This window comes from Labeo rohita, chromosome 12 (assembly GCF_022985175.1).
Source record: "Labeo rohita strain BAU-BD-2019 chromosome 12, IGBB_LRoh.1.0, whole genome shotgun sequence".
NCBI classification, from domain to species: Eukaryota; Metazoa; Chordata; class Actinopteri; order Cypriniformes; family Cyprinidae; genus Labeo; species Labeo rohita.
Window position 1 is genome coordinate 24012259 of NC_066880.1, and position 20105 is coordinate 24032363.

Below are 20105 nucleotides of genomic sequence, written 5' to 3' on the forward strand. Positions count from 1 at the left end.
AAATATTTTTTAATATTTATAGTATTTTTTAATATTAATATTTTTTAAAAATATTTTTAAGAGAAAATCGTAAATGTAATCTTTTTCGAAAACAATTTTAATTCGGAACCGCATACTAGCATACTACTCGTACTGAAATAGTATGCTAGTATGCTGAATTCCTATCAAAATTGACATTTTTTTTTAAATAAAATTATTTTATTCTATTAATTTTCTAATTGTTCTTCATAATATTTAACATCTTTTTAGGAATGTGTTTAGGATTAAATCTAATTATTTTAAATAAAGATAAAAAAAAAACTACCGGAAGTGGGTTAAATGTGAGCATGCGCGGTGTGTCGATCACAAACACGTGTTGCGAGTCGCGGTAGTAGTGAGACCCCCGAGCTTCGCTGGTTATTAGAGCGATTTATTTTGCTTATTTGCTAAACTCTATACATTTTTCTGTTTAGTTAAATAGTACTGTCCTCCGTGAAGCTCTTGCCGAGAGGACCCGCGTGTTTATAAGTTGATCACCGGCCAAAACACAACAAACATAATGGTGAGTATCACATGTGGGATTTCTTACTAGTTCAGAATTTAGCTTCACTACATTCCACGTGTAGCTGCTTTAATTTTGCCTGCTAAAATTATTAAAGTAGTTATACATTGTATCTTATTTTAAGATATTTCGTGTTTTGTTTAAAATAGCATTTTATGTATAGATCGGAATACCGGTGTATCAGACATTATGTTGGTCGGATGATCAGTGTCGTTAGGTCAATTTTATGTAACATTAGAAATTCTTGCTGATAACTCTGTGTTCTTTTATCTGTCTTCTGCTTTACACAGACTGAAGCTGAAGTGAATCCTAAAGCCTATCCTTTGGCAGACGCCACGCTCTCCAAAACCATTTTGGACCTGGTGCAGCAGGCAGCGAACTACAAACAGTTGAGAAAAGGGGCTAATGAAGGTAAAGTACCTCAGCATGATGAATGTATATCCATTAAGAGTATAACAACAATCCTTATCTGTAATATCACTACATTGTGCTAGTCTATTTTTTTATGTGTCCTACTAGCGTCAGCAAGTGGAAGTGCAAAATGTTTTAAAGTAAAAATGTTTTGAGTTATTGTTCTTAATTTATATTAATTTATAATATTTTATTTTTAGCATCTTTAAATGGTGTGTTAACTGATTTCAACAAATTGTATGCCGTTACATAACATAATCTTGGCAGTATAAGTGAATGAACATTAAATATTTTTCCATGTTACCTGCACCCAGTGGTGTCTCACCCTTTTAAAACTTGCTCTTTTAAGCGGTGTGTTTAAGAATGGGGAAACAAAGAAAAAACAACGTTTTACTTAGCAAACTGAAGTTCATCTGACTAATTATCTACACATTGTGAAAGTTATTTTTGCTAGCTCTGACTTTCATTGTCTTCCACAGCCACCAAAACTCTCAACCGTGGGATTTCGGAGTTCATTGTGATGGCGGCTGATGCTGAACCTCTGGAGATCATCCTGCACCTTCCGCTGCTGTGTGAGGATAAGAACGTGCCGTATGTGTTTGTGCGCTCTAAACAAGCTCTCGGACGTGCATGTGGAGTGTCGAGACCCGTCGTTGCCACATCAGTCACCATCAAGGAGGGATCGCAGCTGAAGCCTCAGATTCAATCTGTGCAGATGGCTATTGAAAGACTCCTAGTTTGAGCTCAGATTTATTTTTACACTTTTGTTTTCAGGTTTTATAAACGGTGATCTTTGTACAATCCTTAAGGATTTTTTTTTTTTTTTTTTTTTTTTGTATGTTAGAATCAATGTTGAGTGTGTTCCTCAGCAATTGACAGCCGAAATAAAGTTCGGTTAAAATGAAATGATTTGTGTGGGTTGTATTTTTAAAAGGGAAAGAAATAGTCTTCCATTTTTTTTCTGTGGTTACCTAATGCAAAGTGGAAAAAAGTGCACATTTCGTCCCCAGTAAAGTGAATATAAAACTACAATAAATACTGTCAGATGTGCACAAATGAAAGCAGATCATTCTTTTTAAGTGTTTAGTAAACAGTGCTGTTCACTATAGTAAGTCCACTGCACATTTTTAGTAAAATTAGAGATTTTTAACATAAGCTGATTCATTTGGCAGGGGGGAGGAAGGGAGAAGAATGGGCTGGGAATATTGTGCATGGTAAAATTAGGTATATTAAAAACTGCAGGTATATGTAGTTTACAAAGTAATATTTATTTTTTAATGTAACAACGGCAGGCAGTTAAATAAGTGTTTTTAACCAATAATTTTTACATTATGTTTGCAGTTTATATGTTTTATGTATCTTTGACAATAGATGACAATTGCCAGCCAGTCAGCTACTAATCATGAAAAATAATATTCTGTCACATATTCTGTTTATTTCTGTAATAATATGTACACTGCCGTTCAAAAGTTTGGGATCAGTAAGTTTTTTTGTTTTTTTTTTAAATACAGAGAAGAAAAACAGTAATATTGTGAAATATTGCCATTTAAAAGTGTTTTTCTATTTTAATGTACTTTAAAAATTTATTCCTGTGATGCAAAGCTGAATTTTTTTGAGTTTTCAGTGTCACATGGTCCTTCAAAAATCATTCTAATATTCTGGATTCTTTGATTTATAAAACAATAAAAAGAAAAGCATTTATTTAAAATAAAAACTCTTTTGTAACAATATACACTACCATCCAAATTTTGTACGTCAGTAAATGTTTTCTTTCTTTGAAAGAAATTCTTTTATTCACCAAGGATGTATTAAACTGATAAAAAGCGACAGAATAGATTTCTGTTTTGATTAAATACTGTTCTTTTTAACTTTTTATTCATTAAAGAATCATGTTTCCAACAATGATAAAAAAATCAGCATATTAGAATGATTTGTGAAGGATCATGTGACACTAAATACTGGAGTAATGGCTGATGAAAATTCAACTTTGCATCCCAGAAATAAATTATAGTTTATAGTATATTAAAATAGACAACGTTTGTTTAAAATTGCAATACTATTTCATATGACTTTTTTTCTGTTTGATCATATAAATGCAACTTTGATGAGCATAAGAGACTTATTTATAAAACCATTAAAAATCTTACTCATCCTAAACTTTTGAACGGCAGTGTAGATTTGTATGCATTTAATATGACGATGTAATTGTCATGCTTTCACCATTTAAAATATTTTTTTTGTATGATTTGTATGAAGCGTTGTTATTTTCATACAGAGAGAAATGCTCATTTAACTCTAGCGAACCAACCACGTGACCAAGACACTAAAGTCCACAACAAACCTCGAAGTCATTGAAGGCAAGACAGACTGGTGAAACAACTATGACCGAGTCTCCCGTTTTATTGAACAAACATGAAGTCGAGCGTTTGCTCAGTTACGACGATCTGATTTCCAGACTGGAGTCTGTCATGGGAAAGTTTTCTAAACGGGACAGTTCAGAAATAATCCAGCCTGTGAGATCTGTGGTCCCTATACAACAACACAATGGGTATGAACATATCTCGAAATATAACTATTGACATAGACCTATAGAGATTATCAAACTGCTGCATTTTTCAGGTTTTTGGGCGTAATGCCTGCATATTTGGCCGCTGAGGGCATTTTATCCACTAAGGTGGTGAGTTTCTACCAGCGTGCAGAGGGATCAAGTTTACCATCAACTCAAGCCACGGTGTTACTGTTTCATCCCGAGCATGGAAATGTGATAGCGGTGAGCCACACAAACCTGATTTATTTGGCAAACAGTTTACCACCATCTCCTGTGCACATCTGTTCATGTCTGGGGGATTTACGAAATAGAGGGTTTGCACTTACGTCACGAATTTGGTCAGTTACCCGGATGCGCGGCCATATTGGCTATACTCGGATGTAAATAACAGCATGGATTGCACGATTAATGTACTACTGAATACGTTGTTCTGCTAATTTATGCTGTCTAAACGACGAGAAAAAAACGTGGAAGCTGCTAAATCATAGAGATGGACTTAGTAAGCAGGAAAGGGCGCACTATTTTGACAAACTAAATCTAACAGGTGGTAAAGATATGTACGAGCAGTATTAATTAAGATATTAGCCTAATATTTCACCTACCTGACAGGAAATATTAAGAACAAATATCAGTGCTGTCAAGATTCTTGCCCTGGAAATCCTGGTTGATTTTGGCCAACCTCAAACGCCTTTTGTTACTCAGACAGTTTTTTGCACTCTTGTTCTTTTTTGTTTATAACTTTTGGCAGTCTGACTGATTAGTACAGCTCAAATATTGACAATAATTGACCATTTTAAGCAGCATTAAGCAGCAAAATATGCAAGATTTGTTTGGTTCAGTTGCATTATTTACGTTCAGTGTCGCCAATATGGCCGACTGATGACGCGCCGTGAAAACACTCTATAGGGAAATAATGAGAAGAATAAAAACGCGTAGTAAACGGTAAAACTGTTTGCACTACAAACCAGTGTGCTCATAATTAAGATAATACATTAAAATAATATGGTAAGACACACCAAAACAGCAAAGCAGCAAAACGAGTTTTGTACAGCTAAAAATAGCTGGACACAGATGAGACCGGACCCTAGACCCATAAAATGTACAAATGGCCAAGCCCACTCTTACTCAGCCCATAGGCTTACTTCTGCGTTAAAAATAAGGTGGATATTGAAACAATTAGAGTAAAAATAAATACGATTTTCCTTAGATGCTTCATTTATAATGTATAATATATATATTTTAACAAATATAATTATTAATTCATTAATTGTGTCTCGCCATATAAATTGACATACAATAATTTTAAATAGGCATGTATCTGATTTACCTAAAAATATGTTATTTAATTGATTTATTTAAAAAAATGCTCTAGAAATGCTTTTGTTCTGCAACTGTATCTCTAATGTTAGATCATGGATGGGGAGGCCATCACAGCCAAACGAACCGCAGCAGTATCGGCCATTTCAGCTAAAGTAGGTTCCCTCTAAAACAGAACCCAAATTTGTAATGATGTAATATAGAAAGTCACTTAATCTGAATACTATTTTTCTCTCTCCAGCTGTTCAGCCCAGCTTTTTCAGAGGTATTGTGCATCCTTGGTTCAGGGCAACAAGCTAGAAGCCACTATGATGTGTTAACAAAGCTTTTCAAGTTCAAAGAGGTAACCATTATAAAAACAGGACATGTGTCCAAGTCATTTAAAACTGTTTGTGTGTGTGTGTGTAATCCAGTGTTGTATTCACTTCAGGTCCGTGTGTGGAGCAGAAGGAAAGAAATGGCTCAACGGTTTGTTAATGATCTCCAAGGTCCTGTAACAGTTTGTGGTTCAGTGAAGGAGGCCGTGGTGGGAGCTGATGTAATAGTCACCGCCACAGGGGCAAGTCAGCCGTTACTCTTTGGCGAGTGGGTCAAACCAGGTGCACACGTTGCAGGTCAGCTGGCCCACACATTTCCACTGAGATATTTTCTGAGGTTTTTAACCAATAAGGTACAAGAGGTTATGTTATACAGTAACCAAGCTGCTTAATGTTGGTCATTGCATTGAATTTTCATGACCAAGCTGAACAAGTCCACATCGTTTTGTGACAGCGGTTGGCGCTTGTCGGCCAGACTGGAGAGAAATGGATGACGTCTTGATGAGAGAGGCTGTAGTGTACGTGGACAGCAGAGAGGGGGCGACAACAGAGTCAGGAGACATCATTCTGTCTGGAGTATGCATTGCTTTCCATCAGTAAAATATACTGATTTCACCAACATTTGTATGAGTTACCTTAGTCATACGTATGGTACACTCAAATTCCTAAATATTTCACATGCTCATTATTTACTCAGGTTGAAGTCTTCGCAGAGCTCGGAGAGATTATAAATGGAACCTTTCCTGCTCAGCGTGAGAAGACTACAGTATTCAAGTCACTGGGTAACTTGTTTTTCCACAGCTGTGATCCAAAAACCAAGAACAAGATGTACTGAAGATAAAACCAAAAAAAAGAAAAAGTGCATTCTCACCACTGATAGAAAGTCATAGTAGTAACAGAATGTGCCTTGAAAAGCTTGATGTTTGCATTTTAGTCCTCTCAGGAGACAAAAAGGAAATATTTCTATTTATATCTTTTATTATGCAAGCTTACGCAACCCCTGCTGATCTTTAGTCAGTTCTAATCAAAATGTAGGTATGTCATGTGAGAGTTTGTTCATAAGAAGCTGATGTTGTTATTTCCTGATGTTTCTTAGAAAGCACTAATTAGTCCTGCAATGATCAGTTTATAAAGTATGTGTTATGACTAGCTGGACATTTGTGTTTTTAAAATGCAGGAATGGGGATTCAGGATGCTGTCTCAGCCAAACTTGTGCTGGAGAAGTGGAAGAAGGAACACTGAAGAACCAAAAGCACAGCTTCCTCCACTGATTGCACAATTGTCTTTTCTGCCATGGTGGTGGCGTCTTTACCCTGATCAGTGATCATGAGAACAAACTGCTCTCATTCTTTACACACTATTAAAAGATTAATTACTCTTAGTCTGCAAAAAATAGCCACACTAATTGCAATGATCACTTTTTGTAGCGTCGTTAATAGAGTTCTGCAGGTATGATGTATTTTTGTTGGCTGAAACCTGAAAATGAGTTTGCATTTTAGCACTTACACTTCTGTCGCCCAGAAGTCTTTTTGAATGGGTTTTTGTTTAAATGCCTGATCTTTCACATTTTATTCTATGACATAAAATAGATAAGTAATTCCCCTTTGTGATTTGTCAGTGTAAAGGCATTTCTAAACATAATATAAATATTAAAAATGTATTGCTGAAAACATGTTACAAATACTGTGAACCATGTAGTACTGTAGTAAGTATTTTTGGACCGACCTGAAATCAGGTTTCAGTGACGCTCAGTCACGAGTTACTGTCATTACCTTTAGTTACTACAGTGTACAGTTTGCTAGCTAGCTATGCCTTTTCCATGTAAATGCATATTACATTGTTGCAATGCTTTACAAAACTATGGCAGCCCGTTTCCGCCACTGAATAACAAATAAAAAGGTAAATGCAACTTTTTATCTCAAAATTGTGTGATATAAGCTTGCAAATGTGCGGTAAGTCAGAATTGCGAGATATAAACATTTTTCTCATAATTGCGAGTTTATATCTCAGAATTCTGACTATAACACGCAATTATCAGTGTTTTACCTCAAAATTGAACGTTATTACTCGCAATTGCGCAGAATTGTGAGGAAATTGCGATATAAACTCGCATTTACTATAAAAAGTCAGAATTGTGAGTTTCTATCGCGCAATTCTGAGGAAAAGTCAGAACTGCGAGTTTCCATTGAGCAATTCTGAGAGAAAAAAAATCAAATTTGTGAATTTCTATCACGCAATTCTGAGGAAAAGTCATAATCGTGAGTGTCTGTCGTGCAATTCTGAGAAAAAAAGTCAAAATTGTTTCTATTGTGCAGTTCAGCGAGAAAAAGTCAGAATTGCGAGTTTCTGTTGTGCAATTCTAAAAAAAAAGCCATAATTGTGAGTTTTTCTATTTAGAAATTCTGAGAGAAAAGTCAGAACTGCACATTCCTATCATGCAATTCTGAGAGGAAAGTCAGAATTGCAAGTTTCTATCGCACAATTCTGAGAGAAAAAATACAATTTGTGAGTTTCTATCGCACAATTCTGAGGAAAAGTCAGAATTGTGAGTTTCTGTCGCACAATTCTGAGAAAAAAAAGTCAAAATTGTGAGTTTCTATTGCGCAATTCTGAGGAAAAGTCCGAATTGTGAGTTTCCATCAAGCAATTATAAGAGAAAAAAATCAAATTTGTGACTTTCTATCGTGCAATTCTGAGGAAAAGTCATAATCGTGAGTTTCTGTAGCGTAATTCTGAGAAAAAAAGTCAAAATTGCGAGTTTCTATTGTGCAGTTCAGTGAGAAAAAGTCAGAATTGCGAGTTTCTGTCGTGCAATTCTGAAAAAAAAGCCATAATTGTGAGTTTCTATCATGCAATTCTGAGGAAAAGTCAGAATTGTGAGTTTTTCTATTTAGAAATTCTGAGAGAAAAGTCAGAATTGCACATTTCTATCATGCAATTCTGAGAGGAAAGTCAGAATTGCAAGCTTCTATCGCACAATTCTGAGAAAAAATCAAATTTGTGAGTTTCTATCGGGCAATTCTGAGGAAAAGTCAGAATTGTGAGTTTCTGTAACACAATTCTGAGAAAAAAGTCAGAATTGCACATTTCTATTGCACAATTCTGAGAAAAAAATCAAATTTGTGAGTTTCTATCGCGCAATTCTGAGGAAAAGTCAGAATTGTGAGTTTCTGTCGCACAATTCTGAGGAAAAAAGTCAAAATTGTGAGTTTCTATTGCGCAATTATGAGGAAAAGTCAGAATTGTGAGTTTCCTTCATGCAATTCTGAAAAAAGGTCAGAAATGTGTTTCTATCAAGCAATTCTGAGAGAAAAAAATCAAATTTGTGACTTTCTATTGTGCAATTCTGAGGAAAAGTCATAATCATGAGTTTCTGTAGCGTAATTCTGAGAAAAAAAGTCAAAATTGCGAGTTTCTATTGTGCAGTTAAGCGAGAAAAAGTCAGAATTGCAAGTTTCTATCACATAATGCTGAGAGAAAAGTCATAACTGTACGTTTTTTATTATGCAGTTCTGCAAGAAAAAGTCAGAGTTGCGAGTTTCTATCGTGCAATTCTGAAAAAAAAAGCCAGAATTGTGAGTTTTTTATTGTGCAGTTGCTAGATTGTATCACAATTCTGAGAAAAATACAACTGTGAGATAAAAAAATTGCAACAATTTCTTTTTTTTTTTAGATTTTATTCAATGGTGGAAATGGGCTTTAATACAAAACAGCTCAGTCATCCATTTAGGTTGTAGCTGTATTTAACAGTTGAGAGAGGCAGCAGCTTTCCCACAAGTGGGTGTGGTTTCAGCACAGACAGCAGACACGCCCCCAGCGTTTGAGAGCAGAGAAAACGTTTGATTACTTATTTACTTGGCTTTTTTAATCATTTATTTATCATTTTGTTGGGTGGTTAACAACACCTTTTTCTGTGGTGTGATTCAGAACACATTTGATATTGCTTTACACAAACTTTAAAGCTTTCACTTGGCTTGAAAGAGTGGTTTCTAATAATAGGTTGTAGAGGACTTTAAACATGATACCTAACTATTTAAACTCAAACAAAGAAACAGACATGGAAGGACCATAAACTTTTGCTGGTCACAAAACTCATTTCCTGCAATAATCCAAAAGCCAGTGGAAAAACCCTATTGGATTATGGTCGAGGAAAGCAGGTTGATGCTAACCTCCAGGTTGGCCGACGAAAACACATCATTACAGCACTCTATACTGTATCCTGTCCAGTCACAACCTAGATAAATTGTGTGTCACATCATGCCTGGTCACAACCCAGTGGTGTGTGAACAAGCTAATAAGCATATATGGAAAATGAAGGACAAAGACATGTTTTTATATTTGGTTTCTATTTCAGACATAAAGGTTAATACATTGTAGCTTTAGTGGAGACAATAAAAGCATGAATAAAGCATTTTAAATTTTTTAAAAAGTTACAAATATGTCAAAATGACAATTAAACATTCCATGTGGCGAATTACAACCATTTCCTCTTGAACCATGTCTGACGACCAATTAGAAGTTAAATACTTTATGTCTGTACCCTAACAACAAACTGTTTAATTCAATATTCTTTTATCTTCATGGAGATCTTTAAAAAATATGAACCCCATACGTTGAGGTGTCTACAGTACAGAAACTTCTAAGAAGCTCAACTTTCCAACAAAACCCTGGTCTGATACTAGGCACTGGTAGATCTGTAGTCTAAATACAATACTGGGACTGTAAAATGGATAAAATGCTGCCTGACTAAAATACAGAGAAAGATTAAACATGAATTCGGCCCTTTTGAATATTTAGATACAGTAGTGAAAATATACCACATGCTGACAAAACAAAGCTGTTATATGCATTTTAACTAGGTTTGTTTCTTATACAGTTAAACAAAAATAAACTCTCTAGCATGGACACCATAACACAGGAACCAACAAAAATAAAGTGTTTTCTTCCACTGTCGTCTTGTAAAATAGTTCCTTCAATATTACTGCAATCTGTCCCTTACAAGTATGCATGATTAACTCCCCCAACCCTTTAGGAAAAAATGAGGTTGTTAGTGTGAGCAAATGGAAATCCATGATAAGTTTAACTTTTGGCAATAATTCATTTTCTACAAAAATGCAGATTGTAAACAAAATATATGGGCTCACAATACACTGAAAGGACTATTTAGTTTATCAAAAAGAGGGGAAAATAAAGGAGATCATTAGAAGGCAGCAGGAATTTCTTAGTGTATTGGAAGGAAAACAACTATGGACGCCGCTCCTCATCTCTCAGAAGCAAATAATCTGGCATCTTAACAGCTAGTTAGTGGCGTAACTCTAATTACAATGCAAGAGAGAGAAATATCTGTATGCATACACTGTGCAGACTCGTTCTTCTTCCTCAACACACATTTCCCATCATCCCCGCCTCCATTGTTCTCCTCTTAGGTGAGCTCAGATTGCAGCTGGTGCTGTGTGTACAGTCAGTTCAGAGGAGTAAACACTTCCTCCTTGGTTTCTTGACCGGAGGCGGACACAGGACCGCACGGATGGCTTCATCGAACACCGTCTTAAGGCCACGTTGCGTTAAGGCTGAGCATTCCAGGTACTTCACAGCTCCTGTGGTCAATACAAAAGAGTACTTAAAGTGGATCCACACTTTAAATAGGCTGGTAAACTTAGGTTGTTTTTCTCGCACTAAACATTTTGAGTTTCCTTGGTTACTAATAGCTGTTTGGATGAAATGATGGATGGATAGATTAAATTAATGCATTAAACGTTTTCATTCAATGAGAATATAATGAGAAAAAGAGTTTATTTAAAAATCAAATAAACAAATGTATTTAATAAATCAACGTTTTAAAAGTTTATAGTCTGGCTATATCTCAATTGAGACTTTTACTCAGAATTGTGAGTTGACTCAGAATTATAGATATAAACTTGCAATTCTGAGAAGTCCTTTTTCCCGTCAAAACTGGACTCTCGATTCTGAGAAGAAAAGTCAGACCTGTGAGATATAAACTCGCAATTGCGTGGAAAAAAGCCAGAACTGAGATAAAAATAGCAATTCTTGTGAGTTTATAACATGCAAAAAAAAAAAAAAAAAGTCAGAATTTTGAGTTTCTTGCAATTCTGACTTCATAACTCGCAATTGCGAGTTTATATCTCACATTTCTGAGAATTATAGAGACAGAATTACAAGATATAAACTCGCATTTCTGAGAAACAAACTTGCAATTTTGAGAAATAAAGTCAGAACTCCAAAATATAAACTCACAATACTGACTTTTTTCTCAGAATTGCAAGTTCGTATTTCCCAACTGTGACTTTATAACACGTAATTGTGAGTTAAGTCAGAATTGTGAGATATAAGCTCGCAATTCTGAGAACAGTCTTTTTTCTCGCTCAAAATGGACTTTATAACTCCCAGTTGAGAGTTTACATCTTAAAATTTTGACTTTGAAGTCAGAATTGCGAGTTAAAAACTCAGAAAGTCAGAATTGGAAGATAAAAAAAGCAATTCTGACTTTATTTCTTGCAATTGTGAGTTCATATGCAATTCTGAGAAAAAAAAAGTTTATATCTCGCAATTTTGACTATAATTTGCAATTGCAAGTTAATATCACGCAATTGAGAAAACTTGCAATTGTGAGTTATAAAGTCAAAACTGTAAGATATAAACTTACAATTCTAAGTTTATTTCTCACAATCTTGAGATGAAATGTCAGAATTGCAAGATATAAACTTGCAATAGCGAGAAAAATTGCAATTCTGACTTTTTCTTGCAGTTGAGTTTATATATTGCAACTCTGAATTGAGTTGATGTCACAATATTCAGAATTGTGAATTTCTAATTCTAAGAAAAAAATTCATTCAGTGGTGGAAATGGACTTACATATAAAACAGATTGAGTGACTACTTGGGGCATGAAACATTTCAGCAAGTTGTACAGTTTCTTTCTACATACCTTGTAATGTTCATTTATGTTTATTTTGTGCTATAACTAGTAGTAAAGAGGACGAGATAATCGGTTCATGTGTAGCGTGAGCAAAAAGCTATAACAATCTGCCATGTCACATTAATGAGCACCAAAACTGTTTTATTGCTTGAATTTCATGCTAAATGTTTGTGTTCTGAAGATAAACGAAGGTCTTATGGGTTTGGAACGACATGAGGGTGAACAATTAGTCACAGAACTTTTTTGGGTGAACTATGCCTTTGAGAATCAATTTTGATCTGTTCACCAAAATAAAAATAGTTTCAATTTGATAGTGTCATCCCATCCCTAACATACACACGTGTAAGGAATAATAAAATGTATTTAAACGCCAGTGTATTAAAACTGAAGTGCTGACCTATTTCTTTGGCCATGGCGAGGCCTTGAGGGTAGGTGATGGGTGTAAGTTTCTTCTCTTTCAACTTCTCAATAGTGTCCTTGTCGTCTCTCAGGTCAAGCTTAGTTCCAACGAGAATTATCGGAGTGTTGGGACAATGATGTCTGACTTCTGGATACCACTGTTGAAGAAATCAAAACAGCTTCCATTGAATGCAAAGTCATTCTAAGCATAGAGAAACTGGCACACTGTGCCACAGTATACATACTCTATACTTGAATACTAATAGCATGTTACTGTGCCATTTCCAAACCTAACCTATGTTTTACCTATGGATAAATGCCACAACCTCCCACTACCAGCTGTGACTAATGGCAAATGCTACTTGATCCTTTGAAATGGACATCACTGGACATTTTGCAGACATAAGATTAAAAAGAGCTTCTGTCTGCTTTATTACAGCAGCATCAAGCTATTTTGAGGCTCTGAAACCACATTTGCATCAGTCAACTAGACAAACTATTCTTAGAGCCGTTCCTCTTTTTCAATCACTGTGATAATTTTGAAAGTCGCCCACATCGATTTAAAGGAGAAGTCCACTTCCAGAACAACAATTCACAAATAATTTACTCACCCCCTTGTCATCCAAGATGTTCATGTCTTTCTGTCTTCAGTTGTGAAGAAATTATGGTTTTTGAGGAAAGCATTTCCAGATTTTTCTCCATATAATGGACTTCATTGGTGCCCCGAATTTGAACATTCAAAATGTAGTTTAAATGCAGCTTAAAAGGGCTCTAAAGATCCCAGCCGAGGAAGAAGGGTCTTATCTAGCAAAACGATCAGTCATTGTTTTCGAAAAATAAAAGCTCATGTAGCACAGGCTCTGGGATGCGCGTCCACGGGTCGTTCTTGAATGATTCGTTCATTTTGTGACTCAAAAAAGATTTGTTCATTTTGCTGAACGAGACTCAAAGGTCGGTAAAATGATCCGAACTTCCCATCACTACTACAGATCACATCTTTGAATCACCACAAGTTCATCGTCTGTGTACTCCGGCTCAAAAAGGTAGAGTATGTCGAAAAACCCCATGTTATTTTCTCCTACAACTTCAGAATCGTCCGACATTGTTTACAAACAAAAAGGTACAACAAACGCGCATCCCAGAGCCTGTGCTACACGAGCTTTTGTGCTTAAAAAGTATACAAATTTTTATTTTCTGAAAAAATGACTGATCGTTTCGCTAGATAAGACCTTTCTTCCTCGGCTGGGATCGTTTAGATCCCTTTGAAGCTGCATTTAAACTACATTTTGGAAGGTCAAAATCGGGGCACCAATGAAGTCCATTATATGGAGAAAAATCCTGAAACGCTTTTCTCAAAAAACATAATTTCTTCACGACTGAAGACACAAAGACATGAACATCTTGGATGACAAGGGGGTGAGTAAATTATTTGTGAATTGTTGTTCTGGAAGTGGAGTTCTCCTTTAAACCAATATAAATATTTGAGCGCTCACTTACCTTTGCACGGACGTTCTCAAATGAGGCTGGACTCACAAGAGAGAAACAGATCAAGAACACATCCTACAAGGAAAGAAAAATAAAAACTAATCAGACAAAACTCTCCATTCATGCGAATGTTCAACTTTTTTTTTTTTTTTTTTTTTTTGCTATCTGTAAAGCACAGCATTGACTAGTCTTGCATTAATGAACTGTAAATTGACTCCACTTGTTTCCCAAGTGAAACAGAGCAACAAAAACACAGTGAGGTTTGTGCCTGAACGACAACGGCAAACAATCGAGCCATTCACTCTCACAGCCTTAGCAAGAGAGACAACGACAACACAGAGCTGCCATTAATGCCCTGAGCAACATATAAGAAATCACTTCAGCTTACCAGGAATCAGGACATGAGCTATTTTTAACCATTTTACTTTGCTAAGGCGTAGTGTTGATTACATTTCCAGAACGTAAGTCATCAAACTAGTTTTGAGATCCTTCCTGGTCTCATGACTCATTAAGGCAATAAGTCAAAACTCTCTCAAATGCTATCAATATGAAACTCAGATCTATTAACACTATTATTGCGACTGTACCGTCTGAGGGTAGGAAAGTGGTCGAAGCCTGTCGTAATCTTCCTGCCCTGCTGTATCCCACAGTCCCAGGTTCACCGGCTTTCCATCGACCATCACATTAGCAGAATAATTATCAAACCTAAATGAAAGATAATATACAATTCAGGGATAAGATACAGCGAATATTAAAATTAAAGTGAAATGCAACTTGCTACCCATTGTACTTGCAAAATTAGACATATTTAGGAGGTTATTTGAAGGGAAAAAATTTTAGACACTAGGAAGTGACTACCAGAATGGAGTCAGGTAGATGAAAGGAAGGGGTTAAAAAAACAGAAAGAGATACATGAAGCAGTTGAAAAAATTCTGATGAAAGATTAAAGATAAGTTTTTGTACCTGATGAATGAAACGGTCAACAAGACCAGGAATGCCGGTTTTTAAAGTAAACGGTATCAGTTTTAATGTCATGTTGACTTTAAAGGGACAGTTCGCTTAAAAATAAAAACTTGTTGCAAACCTGTATGACTTTTTCTCGTGGAAAAAATCGTTAAGGAAGTTTCAACCGTGTTTGTCAATGTGATGAAAGTCATGGCATCCAAAACAACATAAATGTTTAGAATATCTAATTAAACAATTCGGAATGGCTCAATGCTACCGTTTCCATGTCTGATACCAATAACGATACAGCAGATGCCAATCCAATACCATTTTTTTTTTTATTTTGATCATTTAAGTTTAGAGTCTCATTAACTTAATTACACACTGATTAAATATAGTTAATACTTAAAATATTTTATACATATACACTACCAGTCAAAAGTTTTTGAACAGTAAGTTTTTAATGTTTTTTTTTTTTTTAAAGAAGTCTCTTCTGCTCACCAAGCCTGCATTTATTTGATCCAAAATACAGCAAAAGCAGTAATATTGTGAAATATTTTTACTATTTAAAATAACTGCTTTCTATTTGAATATATTTTAAACTCTAATTTATTCCTGTGATCAAAGCTAAATGTTCAGCATCATTACTCCAGTCAGTGTCACATGATCCTTCAGAAATCATTCTAATATGCTGATTTCTGTTCAACAAACATTTTTATTATTATTATTATTATTATTATTATTATAAATATTTAAAACAGGCGAGTACATTTCTTTCAGGATTCTTTGATGAACAGAAAGAACTAAAGATCAGTATTCATCTGAAATAAAAAGCTTTTGTAACGTTATACAATACCATTCAAAAGCTTGTCTTGAAAATGAAAAAAAGTCTTTTTTTTTCGGGAAGGAAATTATAGAAATTAATACTTTTATTAAGCAAGGATGCTTTAAATTGATCAAAAGTGATAATAAAGACATTTATAATGTTACAAAAGATTTCTATTTCAGATAAATGCTGTTCTTCCAAATTTTCAATTCAAAGAAAGAAGAAAAATTCTACTCATCTGTTTGTAATAATAATAATAATAATAATAATAATAATAATAATAAATGTTTTTGAACAGCAAATCAGAATATTAGAATGATTTCTGAAGGATCATGTGACTGGAGTAATAATGCTAAAAATCTAGCTTTAAAATCACAGGAATAAATTATATTTTTAAATATATTCAAATAGAAAACAAATATTTTTTAAAAAGTAAATATTATAGACTTTTACTGTTTTTTCAGTACTTTGGATCAAATAAATGCAGGCTTGGTGAGCAGAAGAGACATCTTTAATAAAAATGAAAAATCTTACTGTTCAAAACCTTTTGACTGGTAGTGTATATTTAATACACCGAAGACTATGCAGAGTGTTAAAGTTGAACTCAATGTTAATTTTAAATTAAAATTTCCTTTTTTTTCAATTTCAGTTTTAATGACCATTTTGACAATTGACTATTTAATGCAATACTTTGCTAAAAGATAAGTCTGTAGTCTTGTTCTAGTACGGATATTCCAATAGTACATTTCAAAATGGGAAAGAAAGCAATTCAGATTGTTACTGTTTGTGTATAGTCTTTGGCTGAACTGTCCCTTTAAGAAACTCAGGGTTAGAGTAAGGTCTGCTTACACAGTTGGGATGTATTCCCCGGGAAAAGCATTTGTGGTGTAGCTGATCAGAAGGCATGTTTTTCCCACAGCCCTGAAAAATAAATAAATAAACACACCTCAAATCATGCATACAATACATAAACACCAACTGATGTCATATCTTTTTAATTGTGATTGTAATTCAGTGATCGAAAAAAGCAGGTCATTGAACAAACATGACAACAATCAGTGTTACTCATATGAATTAAAAAAGTGGGCTTGGTTGACTTCTCCATTAACCACTGCAACACTTCCCACACAACCAGACTGCATTTACTCAAGTCTACTGCATTTCATGACGTAACATTTAAAGGAAACTAAGGGAAGGGTCATTTTACCAACACGGAAAACACCAGAAAAAGCCCTGTCTGATTCCATTACACATTTAAAGTCATTCATAAACTATTTTCATATCTACAATATAACTAAAAGGGCAAGACACAGATTTAATGAGTGATGTGTGTGAAATAAGTACATCAGTGAGCTCCAAAAGTTTCCAAAATAAAGGCTCGCAAGTTCTCACAACTCAAAACACTAACAGAGCAGACTAAGAAAAGTCCCAGACGTGTAAAACTTTACTTCACAACAATTACAATGCTGAAAATGAGGGTAACGTTAAACTCACCCGTCTCCGACTACCACACACTTTATGGCCTGCATCTGTGTTCACTTAGCACGCTATCCCGTTAGCCTTCTCCGTGAATGAATCGATAAATGCTGCTCTGACCGGGATAGTCCAACCTCAAAATTCAACACGCACAAAAGAAGAGCGGAGACGATAAAAGTTGAAAGGAAACGTGGAATTTCGCTCAAAATCGACGGGGTAAAGTTAGCTGACCGACCGCATTCCAGAGCATTTGCTGCTGCCGCTGTTCCAGTAAAACAAACAGCCACCACCCAAAAAATCTCAGATCCCGGTCTGCACGCACACACACACACACACTCGCGCACACATATCCCGTCCCATCCCAAACAATAAACACACTCTCTGCTGCCTCCTGATGGACTGGAGCGGATCTACGTCTCTAAACCACGCGGCGGTCAATGTGTGATTGAGATTTCAAACATAAATGTTATGAATTCATATGTTAAATATGAGTTAATTAAAACTGAAAAAATGTTAAAAATGTCATGAAATTAAATGTAATAAAATATTAAAAATGTAAGAGTGGGAAGAAGTTGTAAATTTCACAGGTTTGGCTTCAGGTCTCAACTGTGTCCAGCTATTTTTAGCTGTACAAAACAGCTCGTTTTGCTGCTTGATATTGTAAATTGCTATGTTTTATTATATTATGTTAATGTATCATCTTAATTATGAGCAGTGATGGGAATAACGGCGTTATAAATAAACAGCGTTATTTTTTCAGTAACGAGTAATCAAACGAATTACTGTTTCCTACGTTACAACGCCGTTATCATTAATGCCAATAAAATATGGCGTAACTATCATTTATTATAATATTATTATAATTTTATTTTTCAGTTCATCTGAATGGATGCGCAGCGTACCTGTATTTGACGGGCTGTAAACTCTAGTGTGAAGGCACATGACTAGCCGTCACTTTGTCTCACACACACGCAAAGAAAGATACAGAGCGACAGTCTTATACCATGCAGAATTGACGCGCTACATGTAAACGATACTCTTTGTTGTATTTTCCTCTCAAAACAACGGAGTTCCTTTGGAATATTTCAGCTTTTAAGAACTGTTGGGTTCTCCGGTAGTAGGCGGAACTAATGTGCATACAGCAATCTCATTGGCTGGCGCTCACCTATTATCGTTCCTGTTTTGATTACAGCAAATCAGTTAGAGCGAACGCAGACAACGTGATTAATATTCATGATCCCAGCAGCTTATTAAATCTTAGTGTGTTTAATATTGTTATTAATAGTAGAATTCATGGTAGTAACAAGACGTTCATAGAAACACTAAATTACAAACAATATCACCACCAGTCCTAAGTTTAGTCAACATGACAAACATGCATTCATACACTGTTATTCTAATTACTAAAGTTCTAATGGCTAAAGTTGAATGCTAATTATAATTATAATATTATATTAGATATTTAATATTAGTCTGGTGAGCAAACTAAAAATGTAATTAATTTCATTAAAATTTCATTCATTTAACATATTTAATATTGGGGTCATCCAAGTTATTTAATATAATTACATTTAAAAAAAAAAAGAAAAAGCAACACAATAGTTACTTTCCCTGGTAATTAGTTACTTTTATAATGATGTAACTCTGTTACTAACTCAGTTACTATTTGTGAGAAGTAACTAGTAACTATAACTAATTACTTTTCAAAGTAACATTCCCAACACTGCCCACAACAACATTAAAATAGTGTAGATTAGTGTACAATGTTTTATATTTATTTTATAGTTATATTAAATTAGATTTTTTTAAAGTAACGCAATAGTTACTTTTCCTAGTAATTAGTTACTTTTATAATGATGTAACTCAGTTACTATTTGTAAGAAGTAACTAGTAACTATAACTAATTACTTTTTTTAAAGGTACGTGCCCAACACTGATTATGAGCACACTGGTTTGTAATGTACACTGTAAAAAACAAGTTGTTGAGTCAACTTAAAATAATTTGTAACCTGGCTGCCTTAAAATTTTAAGTTCAGTCAACTCAAAAAAAGTTTATTCAACTTGAAATGTTAAATTATACTAAGTAACAACTTAGATATTTGATTTAAATTTAAAATTTTAAGGCAGCTGGGTTACTTACCCATCTGTTAAGTTTAGCAAACACAAATATCTAAGTTGCTACTTAGCACAACTTAACATTTCAAGTTGACTAAACTTATTTTAGTTGAGTGAACTTAAAATTTTAAGGCAGCAGGGTAACAAATTATTTTAAGCTGAGTCAACAAATTGTGTTTTTTATTTTTTACAGTGTAGACAGTTTTACTGTATGTTGTTATTCTTCTCGTAATTTCCCTATCGGGCTATTTGCTACATCAGGTTTTTATTGCTCATACAGTAATTATGTGTCTCACCCTTAAGGATGAAAATGGAACAAAAATAAGCAATTTGGTGTAGCAGGTTTTTATATGGGCAAAAAGAAGGCCTGTCAACGCATTAACGTGATTAATTTAGAATTCTTAATAGTTTGGAATAACTTAACGTAAATAACACATAAATAACTGAAGCTCCACCCCCATCGATTACTCTTGAAAGAAATTATGGAAGCCTGTTTCTGCCATTGAATTTTATATATAAAAAAGATAATTGCAACTTTTTTTCCCCCCTGAGAATTGTGTGTTGCAAACTCTTAATTCTGACTATTATTCTCAGAATTGTGAGATATAAACTCGCAATTCTGAGAAATAAAGTCGGAATTGTGTGATATAAACCTGTAATTCAGACTTTTTTTCTTCAAAATTGCAAGGCAAAGTCGTAATTCTGAGAAATAAACAATTTCTTTTTTCTCAGAATTTTATATTTTGAAATTTAGTCTTTTTTCTGAGAACTCTGAGTTTACATCTTGCA

General features: G+C 34.6%; 3 protein-coding genes across 3 annotated transcripts; 2 read left to right on the forward strand and 1 right to left on the reverse strand.

The window, feature by feature from the left end:
- The first annotated feature begins 334 nt into the window (after positions 1 to 334).
- snu13b (SNU13 homolog, small nuclear ribonucleoprotein b (U4/U6.U5)) lies at positions 335 to 2384 on the forward strand. Its single transcript, XM_051123631.1, has 3 exons — positions 335 to 541; positions 832 to 952; positions 1432 to 2384. Exons 1-3 carry the CDS (start codon positions 539 to 541, stop codon positions 1692 to 1694), a joined length of 387 nt encoding a protein of 128 aa, XP_050979588.1. The 5' UTR covers positions 335 to 538; the 3' UTR covers positions 1695 to 2384.
- Positions 2385 to 3274: 890 nt separating this feature from the next.
- crym (crystallin, mu) lies at positions 3275 to 7043 on the forward strand. Its single transcript, XM_051124313.1, has 8 exons — positions 3275 to 3500; positions 3572 to 3722; positions 4910 to 4972; positions 5059 to 5160; positions 5248 to 5431; positions 5589 to 5710; positions 5832 to 5916; positions 6312 to 7043. The coding sequence occupies exons 1-8, from the start codon at positions 3334 to 3336 to the stop codon at positions 6374 to 6376; spliced, it is 939 nt and encodes a 312-aa protein (XP_050980270.1). The 5' UTR covers positions 3275 to 3333; the 3' UTR covers positions 6377 to 7043.
- A 2418-nt stretch (positions 7044 to 9461) lies between these two features.
- rac1a (Rac family small GTPase 1a) lies at positions 9462 to 17537 on the reverse strand. The gene is made up of 6 exons (XM_051124314.1): positions 17220 to 17537; positions 16575 to 16646; positions 14542 to 14659; positions 13967 to 14029; positions 12468 to 12627; positions 9462 to 10731 (listed from the first exon to the last, which is right to left on the reverse strand). Exons 1-6 carry the CDS (start codon positions 17252 to 17254, stop codon positions 10601 to 10603), a joined length of 579 nt encoding a protein of 192 aa, XP_050980271.1. The 5' UTR covers positions 17255 to 17537; the 3' UTR covers positions 9462 to 10600.
- Positions 17538 to 20105: the final 2568 nt, after the last annotated feature.